Here is a 14,694-nt window from a genome sequence, read left to right as displayed (position 1 = left end):
TTTTAAAGCAAAGAAGAAAGATGTCCCTAAAATCTAGGCCAAAAAAATGCAACACAATCCACAGAAATGACACAGGTCCATCTACTTAACATTATCACCTGTTCTACTGCACTCCTCCCTCCTCACATTTTAAATGACCAAGGAAACTTTTTATCATCAGTTGAGTAATTAAGTAATTTTATACAGTGAGTAACAGTTTTATGACACATATCCTGTATCAATTACACTTATTATGTAAGTTACTCCAAATTGAACTAAGCCAGCCCTGCTGCATTTTGAAAGTACATTTTGAATAGAAGATTCATTCTACAAAATTTCTGCTTCAGAGTCCTACCCTGACAGCGACACTGCTCAGGAGAGAAGAGCAAAACAACAGATGATGGATGAAATGAGTAACATCTCATTTGTGTTTGTTGTGTTGAGGTATGAGGTGTATTGTGGGAAATATAGCACCATTTGGGTACAAACTCTCACATATGGGGTATGGAAGAAGGACAGCCCAGGAAGATTCTTCCAGGAAGGCTTTGCAATAAACCAATGAAACTGAACAAGCCATATTAGCTCCATTTTGAAGACTGCTATTCAGTGCTAATCATATATTTTTCTGGAGTTATGAATAAAGAGTAATTCCTGTTCCTGTGGCCTCCAGCTGTTCTAAACATTAAAAACAAATTCTCCCCTGCTGCAAGGTCAGCAGTATCTCTCCCTTTCATTATGTGGGTAGAATACAACCACAGATGGCTAGTATTAGTACCACCATAATACAAGCTTGCTAGAAAGTGTGCTTCATCTGAAAATGTTGTTTTGCCCCAAGCCAAGCACTAATCAGAGACAGGACTCAGAAACAGAGAAGGAACATCAGCTGTTTATTGTATCAAGAGAAATACAGCTGGTACAGCCACATCCTGTATTGAACAATTTGTTTAAATCTAAGTAGGCTGAGTTAGGCGATGAATGGGCAGCTACATAAATCAATTAAACAAATAAATATCAGACTTGTCTCTTGACCGCTTTGTTACTGATTCCTTGATATTTATTGTAAAATATCTGCATTTCTTAAATGATTTCAAACATCACCTATGGAGACACTGGCAATGGCTCTCTGCTAAAGTTATTTGCTTAATCTAAATGTGATAAAATGCATTTGATGAATAATTGCTTAAGTGAGATTTGTTTTATAGCCATAGTTCAAGTTCAATGTGTAGCTTTCTATCAGCCTTGACTTTTCCATAATAACAAAATCCTTGAGCATCCAAGTTCAGAGACAATTTTTTACCACTTTTGACGGCACAAAAATAAAATCTGATATATGGTAGGAAACTTTGAAGCCAAACATCTTCATAACATGGGAAACAGATCTCTCAACTAAGGATGCTAATGATCCAAATATCAGTTTCTAAATCAATTTTTTTGGGTGGGGATCCATTGGTTTCAGAGAGATGGGATGCCAAGTTGATTATCTTCCATTCTCAAAAACTTTCATCAAGAAAGGCTGTTGACGCTGTGACCCAATTATTTGGTTCCTCAGGTTATTATACCAGAATTAACACAATATCTAATTACATAAAAACTTTTCTATTTCTGTTAAGATTCATTAATGTGGATTAAATGATGCAACATACCTTCACAAAAGGCGTGTGACAGAATTCTGAGAAGATAGAAAAACAAAATAAAACCACGCTATCCTCAGACCCACTTTCCAGCTATAAGGTGCTCCAAAGCCTTAGGACATATATTAAATTCTAACATTATGAAATAAAAACAAACAATAAAGGAGGAATATGCAGTTTTATGAAGTCTGTTTAAAAACAGATTTCCCTGAAAAACAAGTACTGAGAGGCTCCTGCATGAGAAACTCCCTTTTATGTACTTAAAATGTCATTTTAGAAAATATATTTGTGGGTAGTAGATTATCTGCAGTAGGAAGCAGCTCTCCTGTAAAAGCAGTGAAACGATACTCCTTGTGAAGGTCCTTTTTCAATTCAGCAAGCTCCTCCTCAAAATGCTGAGCCTGTGGTGGCAAAGATTAAGAAATGAATAAACAACCCACACACAACACCTAATTATCAAATTAATGTAACATGACCATATTATTTTCAGTTGTGCCTCAAACAAAACTATGCAGTTGCAAACCTGGATAGATAAACCTGGCTCTCTGCCACCCTCATGTCAGAATAAAATAATGGATCCTGAATTGCCTTTGGCCAAGAAAGCTTCAATTATGAATTCTGTAAATTCAGTATTGTTGCTGATATAATAATAATAATAATAATAATAATAATAATAATAATAATAATAATAATATATTTAGAGCTCACGGAATAGAATGTAGTGCATCTCTAGGGTAGGAAATAATAAAATGCAAGAAGGAAACTCTCAAGAGCTCCCTGTATTTCCTGCTTGTCCCAACATGAAGATAACCACTAACTGTTTCTTGAGAACACGAACATGCAATGATGTGCCCAACCCATCCTGACCCACCACAAAGGCAGCCTCCACCTGTTGTTTCTCCTTCACCTTTAATTGTAGTATATTTCCACTCCTCTGTTGGCACAAGCCATGAGGAGTGGTCAGATGTCCCCGCCCCCATCCTCCAGGTCCCTAGCCACTGATTTCCTTTTCAGTTGGACTGAACAACTGGCACCAGCACACCTTTGGACATAACTTTGGCCCTAAACCTGTGGGGTGGTGCACCATGGGGGCTTTCCTGCAGTACATGGGTTCCTCCCAGTTGTCTTTAGCACTGCAATGCCAAAGCTGTAGTGGAGGTGTATTTTAAACGTATCTGCAGTGCTGGAGATACATTTGAACACTCTTCTCACATTCCTGCCCCCATCCCAGATTTCAGGAGTAAATGTTTTAAGCTGCAAGAAGAGGCTCTGCTGTCTCAATTCCTGCAAGTGTGTGAAAGAAACACTTCCTCTGGCTGCATATGGCAGCCAGGAAACATGGCTGTGGAGCCTCCAGTCCTGCAGGAAACAGTGAGAAGACCTGTTTCACTTTCTGCTTTCTTCCTGTTTGACAGTCATCAATGACAGGCAGAGGGGAGAAAAGGGGGGGGGACAAGGTCTTTTCTCCTATTTCATTGGAGAAAAATGAAATTATGGATTGCAGGAGAAGCGGGAGAGAGTGGGGGAGGGGGGAAGAGAAGCAATGGAGACTGGTTTCTTTGGTGCCAATTCGTCGGTCCCACTTGTAGGATTGGAGAAGACCAATGAATCTTCTGCTGCCAATAACTGGAACTAAAGGAGACATTCACAGCCCACCTCTTTTCTCCTCTGAATTCTCAGTGTGACTAGAACCCCTATTCTGTTTCATTGCCAAGGCAGAAGAGATGCCCAAAGTACCATCAGGACTTCTCTGAGTACTTTTGTGCAGATGTCCATCCTGGATAACTGCATTTTAGTACTACTGCGCAGGACGGCGCTGCATGTAGTAATGGCAATTATTACTTTGGTTGTCTCACCATGGGTTCCCAACTTCTATGGCAAATGAAATGAACCATATACTTAAATTGTAGCAAAGACAGGATATTTATATTTATGAGAACAAGACATTCCAGAATATGGGTACCACAGTCAAAAATGGGGAAGTTACTTTGTTATGCTATAATCCAATGCCAAATTTCCTAGGAATAAGTCCCATTGAACTTTTTAATATCTTGAATTGTGCAGTTAGTCTCTTGCAACAAGAATAGCTTGGATTCCAGCAATATCTCAAAGATAATTAGATTTATTGGACCATGAACTTCCTTGGATACAGTACTAGTATAGCCATGGAAATGTTAAACTCAGTTGTTGTCAAATATTCACAAGCAACTTGGCTTAATCCAACAGCTTTTGCAACAACTACAACAATAATAATTCTCATACTTCTATTGTAGTTCAACTCTGTTCATTTTTACTTGAATGTACATCTTACTGGGTTTAACAGGATTTATTTTCATGTTAAAGTGCATATGATTAAAAACTTAATGTGACATACATTTTTAGGATCTGCTAAACTCTTGGCAGCATTTGCAGGGCCATAACTCAGTGGCAGAACTGGTTTTATCTCTGGCATTTCTTGATAGGGCTGAAAAAAATGTAGCCTGATGCTGGTCAGTTGACTAGTCAGGGTCTAACTAGTCAGTTGACAAGTCAACTAGGCTTAGTGGACCAATGATCTAAATCAGTGACCATCATTCTGTTATAAAACATAACCATATTTAAATGAAACTACCATTCTTAACCACCTACCATATAGTTTTTTAATACTGAAAAACATTTATTTTAAACCAACCAATTAAGCAGTGAGCAGGAACCTATTTATTTATGTTTCTTTTTCCACCCATCAATAGCAAATCACAAGACCATTTCCCAAGTCTTGGATTTAAAAAATCTGTCTGTCATGACCACATCAGAATAATATCCTGCACTATTTTTAGTCCAGTTCTGTTTCTCTGTATTTCTGGTACTAGTATATTGTCAGTTCTAAAAATGATTCCTTTAGGGTAGACATAGTATACATAGGTTTCATAATCTAATCTAATCTAATCTAAAATAGGTATACATAATTTCCATTGGTATTTGAAATGATCTCTGCTTGAAATGTTCTTTATTTCATTCATCACAAAGCAATATAACCAGAATTCTGAATCTCATTTCAACTAGTTTTCTCTGATATTTCTTCACTTTGTTTTCTGATATTGGTTTACCTTTTTCATTCATGTCATTTAACCTATGGAAGCTTTTATCATCCTATCCCCGAACTGATTGCATATATTTGTGTTAGTGACTGCCTTGGAATCTTGATTTATATGCAAACCAAAGTTCTCACAAAATAGTTTATGATATGGTTTGCTCCTTATCAAGAAGTAAGAGATGGGATTGGAAAATTCCAAGGGGATGAGGGTGACATGAACACAAATCACATTCTATCTCAGTGTTCCAAATCATGATCTGAGTAATTAGGAATGGTATGTATGAACTAATCCTATATTTCAAAGGGAATAAATGCAACCTACAGTTTCAAAGTCTTGATTTGCTTTTTCCATATTTTCTTTGGGTAGCCCTGTTAACTTTTTTCTTCTTTCTTTCATTATTTGTGTCTGTTGTTTAATGCGATTCTCTACTTCCTTGTATTTTGCAGCTCTGAAAGAAACAGAATTAACTATTTTTTTCAATTTGTCTTGTTTTCATGTATAGATCTACTTAGGAATTACATTTCTAATAAATACTGTAACGGCAATTAAAAAGCCATTATGATAATGTAAAAAGACTAATATTTTAAAAGGCTTGAAGCTTCTGAGTGTCTGCATGTTTGGGATATATATTTAAGCTTCTAAAACTATAGAATTGAATAAAACTGTGGAACTTTTTAATACGCTTATCCTAGTCTACAAAAAGTTAGGATGCAATCTTGCTTAGAAATAACTTTCAATAAATTCAGTTAGGATTTAGTAAACACCAAGAATTGTAATGTTTGGCATGTTTAAGTCTGCAATCTTAGCCATACTTACTTGACAGTCAAACCTATGGGCCAATAGAGCTTACTTCCAAGTAAACTTATATTGTATTGCTTTGAAAGTCTTGATTTCAGCTGGAGGTAAGCAGACCAAGTCCTTTTGCTAGCGTTACTGAATGTATTTGTACTTGGACTAACCTGGAAATCTTTAACATAGGTACTACCAAATCTGGGCTGAAAATCATTATGACCACTATATGGTAACAAAGAGACACAGAAAAGTAATTTTTACTGTCATCTAGTGGTTTGGATCTTTGCAGCCCAGATATGATAGACCCACCACTGCTATGGGTCATACACGACAGAACTGCATTTTGTAAAACAGAAAAGTATCTTATGGAGAGGAAGAATGCTTGCTTATTGCCCTAACACTTGGACAAGCACAATATTCTTTATAATAATGATACAATAGTGAAAGATCAAGGTGATTTAGCATTTGCCAATAAAGGATTGTAGTGAGGGTAGTAGGAAAGCAGAGTTTGGGAAACTATTGTACAAAGTAATTCAAGGGCTAATTGTATAGAGTGGACCATGTATAAGGCAAAATGGAGAGTCCATGAAATTTCAGGAGAAAGACAAAAATTGAACTAAAGGAGGTATCATTATCACGTTCTAAAATCGAGAGAATATAAATCTCAGTTTCACTGTAGGTACTTGGAAACTCACAGGAGCTCAAGTTAATATCAGATCAATGGCTTTTGATTATGAATTGAAAATGGAGCTGCAACTATGGCGGTCTAGACATTCTTGTGCGTTATGTTATCTAGAAACAGTCAAATAGCCAGATTCTGGAGATCAAGACAACTGAAAGGAATCCCCGAGTCAATAAAATTTGCTTATCCCAAAACAATTTGGAATGAAGAATGCAAAAGATGGGACACACCTCTAACTCTGAGGAAAATAACACCAGAAAAGGGAACACCAGGAACAGAAATTACCTAAGGCCATGGATATGAAGATAGTTGCATTTACCTGGAGACAGAATAACTTCCCCTCAGTATTCTACATCAGAAATATGAAACCTTAAGCCTTTCATACGTGACTGAAGTGCAACTCCCAGGATCTCTCACATTGGTCATGCTGCCTTGGGCTGCTGAAGCACGTCATTCAGCAGCTTTAAAGGGTTTCAGGCACCCCAGTTTTGCCCTGGCAGAGCCAATGGACTCAAAGATAAACATTAATAAGAAGTGGCAAAGTTCCATAGCTTTGAGCTCATAGTTGGGGTGAAACTGCCACGTCTGGAACCCAGTTCAAAAGCCATAATAGGTACTTCATAAGAAAATGAAGCTGTATCTGCTTTGCAGGGCAGTTGTTTTATCTGGGCAAGCATATTAGCAAGATGGCTTGAAATCAAAGAGGGTTTGGTTTGTTTTGGAGCCCAGAGAAAATGGATTATAACACAGGTATTAATTTTGCATCACATCAGGCAATACAGAATTACAAGTAAGGCCAGGGTTACAACAGAAAACCTGTCAAGACCTTGGATACCAATAAGCAATTACTCCTTATTTAAGTATTCCCATGCAACAAATTTTTGTTTCTTAAGGAGACCACATACACCACTTCTTTGTAGCAAAGCATCTTTATGAAAGTTGTATATGGAAAAGCAATAGTTTTCATGGAGGAAACATGTTAATAAAGTTAACCCATCCGCTAAACATTCCAGGAAGCTCCCTTCTGCTCCCTCATAGTTTTCTTCTCCTTTCCCCCTTCCCAACTAACTTTTTTTCATCCTGGTATCCTTTACCATGGCTCAACAGGGAAAGATGCAAATGAAAATGGATCTTGATTTTTAACTGATCTTTGAAAAAAAAAGTACACTCCTCTTTCACAACAGAATAGAAATCAGCCTACTAACATGGACAGTAAAACACTATACATTTATATAGATGAGAACATCTCTATTCAGGTTTGGTCCTAAACATTTGACAAACAGCAAGTCATGCTCCTAGCCTTGAGGAGGTATATAATACCCACAGCTGGCCAAACTGCTTAGCATTAGAAGCAGTTGAACATCTGATGAACATCTTGGCCCCACCCTGGCAAAAATGCTATTACAATAACATTACATAATGCTCAGTTTGGAGCTTCTTCTTAACAGCCTTCAAATCAGCAGCCCGAGGTGATTGCTTCATTTAGCTTAATAATAGGGCTGGCTTTGAGAGCAGTTATGGATTTCAAAACAGAATACAATAGGCGTATGCAATGGGATAGAAGAATGCAATCAAGAACTTGGCTTTGGGGGATGAAACCAGACCTACATGAAGTTCCTGGTTCCCTCAGATAATTAACTGAGTACTGTTGATTGAGTACTGCAAAAATCATGGTTCTAGGGGGAAGAATACAGATCACATATAGTTCAGCAGTGCTTTAACTTGCTAAGCTATGACCACAAAGTAGTATTATTTTCACTGTTATGGATGCTCAAGGCAAATGAGCATCTTTAAATTTTTATATTTTGCTTTATAACACTGAGCCAATGGGTACTAAGGAAGAAAGCATTTTTTAAATAATGTAGATCTTTCAAAGATTACTCATGACCAAGTTGTTTATTTACCTTTCCTTCTTCAGTTTATTTTATTCAGTTTAATTTACCTTTCTTTCTCTGAAATCTATGAAAATTAGAAAATCTTTTAACTCCAATGGCTATTCTATCAAGCGATATCAGACTTATTTATTTATCATATTTACATAGCTGCCCATCTCACAAAAAAGTTACTCTGGGTAGCATACAACGCTCAATTAAAAAACCCATAAATACATATAAAACAATAATTAAAACTATGAAAACTATAAAAAACACACAAAACAGGAGAGAATGATGTTAATTGTAGTAAGGGACCCATTGCAAAATCTCCCCGGTCCCCTGGGACCCAGGCCTGATCACATAGCCAGGTCTTGAGGGACTTGTGGAATGTTAAGTGGGATGAGGCCAATCTCACTTCCGGGGGAAGATGATTTCATAAGGCAGGGGCCATGCAGAGAAGGCCCGCCTCTTGGGACCTGCCAAATGCAATTCCCTGGCAGGGAGGACCCGCAGCATGCCCTTTCTTCCAGACCTGATGGGACAGGCAGATGTAATCAGGGAGAGGCGGTCCCTCAGGTAACCTGGCCCCATGCCCACATATTATTTGCTCTTACATTGTGGGAGATTTATAATGACACTTTTTGAATAAAGTTTTTCCAACTTCTTTTCATGAGATTTATATAACTATGATTTCAAAGCCCAGTAAGTATTCCTCTGATTGTGCAAGTTATCCCCTGATTTCCTTATTAAACACTGATGCCAAAATTTTGACAACTACCCTGGCACATGGAAAGTAATAGCTTTATCCATTCTGTGCATCTGGTTTTATAAAAGGGCAAGGTGCCTCTAATATTGGACTATTAATTCATATTTTAGATAAATATCCAGAACAACAGGAATCTGCAGCAGTGGTTTTGTTGGATATGGAACAAAAGTAGTTCCAATTTTTGCAGCAACTTTTGGCTAATATGAATTTCATTCTGTTTTGTTTTAATCAGATAGATTACAATGTGGTATTCTAATCCTTTGCCCAGGGTTATTACAAATGGAATTAATTCTTCACCTCGCAAATGCTTCATGGAATTCATCAAGGATGCTGTTTAGTGCCTCTCATATTTAATTTGATATTAGAATAACTCACCTGTCTTATCAGCAATCAGAGGATGTTCTGGATATAAAAGCAGCTGAACACAAAGTATTATAAGCTGATAATAATATCATATTGATGATTATGAAAGTTCTATATGCAAATGTATTGATATAGTACAACAATTTGGTAAACTGTAAAGTTACTCATTTAACTGTAATGTCTCATAGAAATCATAAGGGCTCTAATATATCAATGGAAATGTGTAAAAATTGAGGTTTTTCTTGATACTTTAAATATTATAAATAATTTGAAATAATTATTCCAATAAAATTTTATTTGTAAATGTGAATATGTCAAATTGTTATCTCAGATTAATATTAACATAAATATATGGTTGAAAACCCCAATTATCTAATGGGGAAAGTTAAATGGGTGAAAATGAATGAAAATGCATATTACTTCAAGATTGAAACATGCACTTAGATGGATTCTTATATTAATATCTTTAATATCTTTATTTTATTTTAAGCCAATGGATAAATTGTCTAGGAAGTTTTGTGGGAAGGAGAACCCTAAATTTTATTCCTTTGATTTCATATGAAGATGGGGGTATTATCTTTCAGTTTTCTAGCTTTATCACTTTGTCTTGATTTCTATTTCTTTAGGGAATTCAAATGATCAAATTTAAAAACTATTATGGGCACAATCAGAAAGCTATTACATGACTCCACTGAATATTGGTTCCTTTTCTTGGTCAAAATTCAGTTGTATTTTCAGAATTAAAGGCTACAAGACATATTTGAAGTATGTTGGGAAAAAGTAGTTTTGAGCCTTATTCTCATTCATGTGGATGTATCAGCTGTATCTAAAATTCCATTATTGTTATTACCATTGAAAATTCTTTTGAATGATTTAAAATCTACAGGATTTTTTATAGACAAAGACTATTACTATATAGGTTATTTGCCTACATTTTGTAGGAATGCCCCATATTAATTATCAGTGATTAAGGTTCTAAAAAAACATTCAATATATTTATTGTATTAAGATGAGATTAATTCAACAAAATATTTTTTTTCATGAAAATTGGACAGAGAGTGCTTAGAAAGGATCAACTGTCCACTTAATTACACTGATAACATAAAAAGATGGAAGAAAACTTACACATGTATTTGTTTTATATATCACCAGCTTCAACCAACTCTTAATGATTTATATATGATATGGACTTGTTTCATTATTGTCCCATTTAGTTTAATTCCCATACGTTTTTTTCAAATTAATTGTTTTATTATAGAATACAAATAATACATTGTAGAATACAAATAATAGCTAAATACAGTGGTGTCTATTCAATAGAAACTGTTAGTGTTGTGATAATTAAATTAATCCTTTCAAAATAGAAAATCTTTATCAATGTTAAATATGATTTCTAAAATATGTGTAACATAAAGTTACTTAAATTGTACAGTTGACACTTAGTATGACATTGATAAAAGTTGCAAAGTGCATTGCATTATTTTTTAATATGAAAAAAAGTTTGTATAACTTTGTGAGGAAGTGAAGTTGGGGTTGGTGTCTGTGCTTGGGAAAACTAGCTGCAGCCAGGCAGAAATGCTTCTCACCCCATTTCTCTCATACATTCATTCATTAACTCACAACTTTACTCACAAGCATCCAAGCCAGCGTTCCAGCTGCCTATGACAATTGAGCCACACTCTGGCATTTTCAAGGACGAGCCAATGTCCATAGGCAGCCTTACCTCACCCAGGCTCTTAGCTTACAAAAGCAAATGGTAAGACACAGCAGGGAGGTGTGTGTAGGAGGAAAGGTGATAACCAAACAGCATAGAGACAGGGAAGCAGAGGCGACATCTGGAGATTGACAGCTATTACAAGGAGGCAAGAGGACTATCATTCAACTGCCAGGACCACAAGTTATGGTGAGCAGCATATCTGGGTGAGTCCTGCCTGGAGCTTGGAGCTTTGGTGGGAGCTCAGTAGCAACTAGAAGAAGAACCACACTCAAGCGGCTCCTCATCCGAAGTACAGTAAGAATGTTTGGAAGGAGGGGAAGGTTGTATGCCACTTTACAGACTTTATAGATTTATATAGACTTTATACACTTTACAGACTTTTTCTTGAACTAAGTATTAAAGGACTGAGTATTAAAGACATATTTATATGGCAACATCACCTTGCAAGTCCTAGATGGGTGGAGAGCAGTAGTCTGTTGTTGGGGAAGGTGTGTGCTACAATAAAGCATTTTGTACACATTTGCTACGCTGTGGTGTGTCTGCTCCTTGGAAAGCAAAGAACCCTCACAAACATAATACTAAAATCTCCACTATATTGTTTATTGTTGTTTATGAGTACTAATGAAAAAAAAAGGGGGGGTGGGAAGAAAAGAGAAAAAAGAGAGCTGCATGGAAAAGATAAATATGATAGGTATTTAATCTCAAACCTCCCCTTAAGGGGGTTTAAGTGTCTATCAACATTTAAACCCCCTTAAAAACTATTTTGAAAATGTTTGTATTTGCCTTGCTGCATGATGTGTTGTCAATATGGAAGACAATATACAGTATGGGGTTTAAATCAGTCAATGTGATGTTGAATTAATATAGTCAAGATTTATTAATATATGAAGAATTTTGGATTTATTGACCATGGATAAAGAGGATTATTGTACTGTATTAAAATTGAAAAATAGTGCTACCCTTCACTTATAGTTTTGGACTGATGATGCTTGTTCACTCTGCTTATGACCTGGCTCTCTATCAATGTAACAGAAATCCTGACCAATATTATTCCATGTGGTCATGGTTTAATCCTATGTTTAATTTTTAGAAATCAACTGTTTCCTATATATTCATTTCCTTTCTTCTTCTTTCCTGTCGTATTTTTTGTTCATTCTTCTTTTTGCTATTTCTTTCCCAGTCTCTTAATTTTTTGTACATGAAAGCAAATAAAAGAAACTTGCTGATATAATTTGAAATGCTAATGCTTTCAAATGGGGCATGTTTTCTACCAATGGCCTTTCTGGCCAGGAGGATGACTTGGATGGCTTTTCAAATATCCAGAGTTCTTGTGGGAGTAACTCCTTTTAATATAATCTCTAGAGGACATACCGAGATAATTAGGCGAGTGGGCCACTGCTACCATCTGGGGCTCTCTTGTCCTTGCCACCTGCTCTTTCTGATTTTTCTGAGAACAAAACAAATATCACTGCATGCACTTAGGCATAAAATGATCATAACTGGGCATCCTTGTAGCACCGGCCTGTGCTTTTTGATTTTGACTTAAAAACTCATAATGATAATGAAGGCAGGATGATCCACCAAGGGCTTCTATTTGCTATCCTATATTTAAAGTAATTATATTCTAACATTATTTAATTTTTATTTGAATGTTTTGTTAGATTTACAACCTGCTTTTCCTCAAACAGCCCAAAGTGATATAAAAAGCAGTTCCTCTTTCATTTTCCTCTACAATAATTTTGTGAGCTAGGTTGTCTGAAGTCACCCAGTGAGCTTCCATGACTAAGAAGCTGAACTTGTGTTTCCAATACTAATATAATATTTTAACCTCTATATGACACCTTCCACATGGGCTTTCTCTTTATTTTATTTTTTAAGAATTACATTATCTTTTCTGTTACACAATTCAAGACAGCACATCCTAGTTGCCATTAGGGAGCCTGTGATACTTCCAAGCTTCCTTCCGGCATGTATCTTCAAATGACAAACAAACATTTATTTGTGTATAAACATAATATCTGAAGACTTCTTCAGAAATCAGAGTTTGGTTTATTATAGTAGTGCTTGTTTATTTGGACATGTTTCTTGAAAAAAAAAACATGCAAAATATTTCAAACACTGAAACTTCTGAAAATCCAGAAGTAATATCTATTCCATCTGTATGCAAAGAAAGAGAAGGCTTGTGCCATTGTTTTAGAGATCAACAGAATATTACCACATTGCTTTTTCTCTCTGATCACTGTGTGTATCAACTACTTTGCTATCAGCTAAGGAAAAGATTCTTTAAGCTGATTAAGCACAAAGCATCTGTCTCCTGTCTTCAAGGTTTAACCAGCTTTAAAGCAATTAAACATAGTTTTCCTCTGAAGTACCCAGTTATTAACAAGAAGTTTCCAAAAAATAACTTATAGAGCAAAATCCAGGAAGAAGGAGAAAGTATATTAGGTTGGTGTAGCAAGTTCACATTTAAACTTTAAACATTTTTACAGACTGCATACATGAACAGGTATGGTATAAAAGAAAAGAAAAAGAATAGAAAAACAATGGTGACAAAATACCATAATTTGTAAGAAGTTCAGTTTGTAACATTTCTAAGCAAATCTTAACTGTGTGCAAGTTCAATGGCCATACACAAGATCAAGAACAGATAGCCAGACTTTATTTTGTGTATATTAAGGTTTATACAGAATTTTCACAGAGACCAGTGCTTCTCAGGTATTATCTTTGCATTTCACTTCAACACTTGGAAGAGATGAGAATCCCACGCCCTTTCTTAGTTGCACTGAAGATGTTACTGAAAATACATATACAGACACATATTTCTACAAGGAACTCGAACCTCCATTATTAAGTTATCATCTCATGTGGAAGCATTTGCATTAGAGCTAGACTTCTCACTGCAATCAAGCTCTAAGCATGGAGACCATCTGTTCACTTATGTCACCACCATGATAAGGAACAGGGAGAGGATACTCATTGCTCCTCACATGTTGAATTGGACATGTGAAATTAAGGCATGAACAAAGCTTATATTTTTTGCATGTCATGGACAGTGAGCTCCACTGATTACATTTTCTTCCATGTCTATGTCTGTATGTTTGCAGGTGTGCAGCACCATTCATCTGATAAAGTAGTGTGAGTTCATGAAAATTTATTCACAATAAATATTAGTCCTTAGCAGGGATAGAAACTCATGGTTCTGAAGATGTTACTGAACTACTTCTATTAACCTTCACTATTGCTGACTGAAGTTGTAGGTAGCTGTAGTTCAGCAGCATCTGAAAGATCATAGTTTTTCCATTCTTCTTATAAGGTACAGTATCACAATTCTAATTTATAATACTAAAGTTTCTCTGCAAAGTTCTAATACTTTTTAAAGCTCTGCTCCATCTATGGGCCAATATAAACCGAGCTTTAGCATCAAAATAATGGTTCTTGGCTTGTGTGCTTTCCTTCCTGTGCAGCTTCAAAGAGTTGGGAAGCTTTTGCTTCCATTTTCAGTAAACCACAGCTTTTGATATCTTATTAATGAAATAATTAGTTCAAACTCACCTCCTGTTTGAATTACTGCAATGCGCTCACATGGGGCAGTTTTGAATGCCCTCAGAGGGCACATATAATACCTCTGGCCTGCGAGCTGCATTGGTTGCTGGTTTGCTTCTGAGTCCAATTCAAGGTGTTGGTTATTACCTTTAAAGCCCTTCATGGCACAGGACCAGGTTATCTGAGGAGCTGTCTCGCCCCTGTTATATCAGCCTGCCCCACTCGGTCCAGCAGATGGGACATGTTGAAGACCCCACCAGTCAAGGAACTTCA

At 36.2% G+C, this 14,694-nt stretch overlaps 1 protein-coding gene across 2 annotated transcripts in view; it reads right to left on the bottom strand.

The window, feature by feature from the left end:
* Positions 1-814: 814 nt before the first annotated feature.
* Positions 815-14,694, bottom strand: part of LRRC27 (leucine rich repeat containing 27) — a 75,165-nt gene continuing 61,285 nt past the window's right edge. Inside the window, exons 10-11 of one of the 2 annotated variants that reach the window (XM_088131942.1) lie at positions 5,006-5,132; positions 815-2,011 (exon numbers count right to left, since the gene is read on the bottom strand). In XM_088131942.1, coding sequence (XP_087988068.1) covers positions 1,871-2,011; positions 5,006-5,132 — 268 coding nt within the window. In that variant the 3' untranslated portion in view covers positions 815-1,870. The remainder of the gene's footprint in view (positions 2,012-5,005; positions 5,133-14,694) is intronic. The other variant, XM_088131943.1, reaches the window with a different exon arrangement.

Source organism: Python bivittatus, unplaced genomic scaffold, assembly GCF_059951505.1.
Source record: "Python bivittatus isolate LINGU-HERP-01145 unplaced genomic scaffold, Pbiv_v1 ctg000980_np1212, whole genome shotgun sequence".
Lineage (NCBI taxonomy): Eukaryota > Metazoa > Chordata > Lepidosauria > Squamata > Pythonidae > Python > Python bivittatus.
Note: the sequence above shows the minus strand (reverse complement) of the source record. Positions and strands in the feature narration are given on the sequence as shown.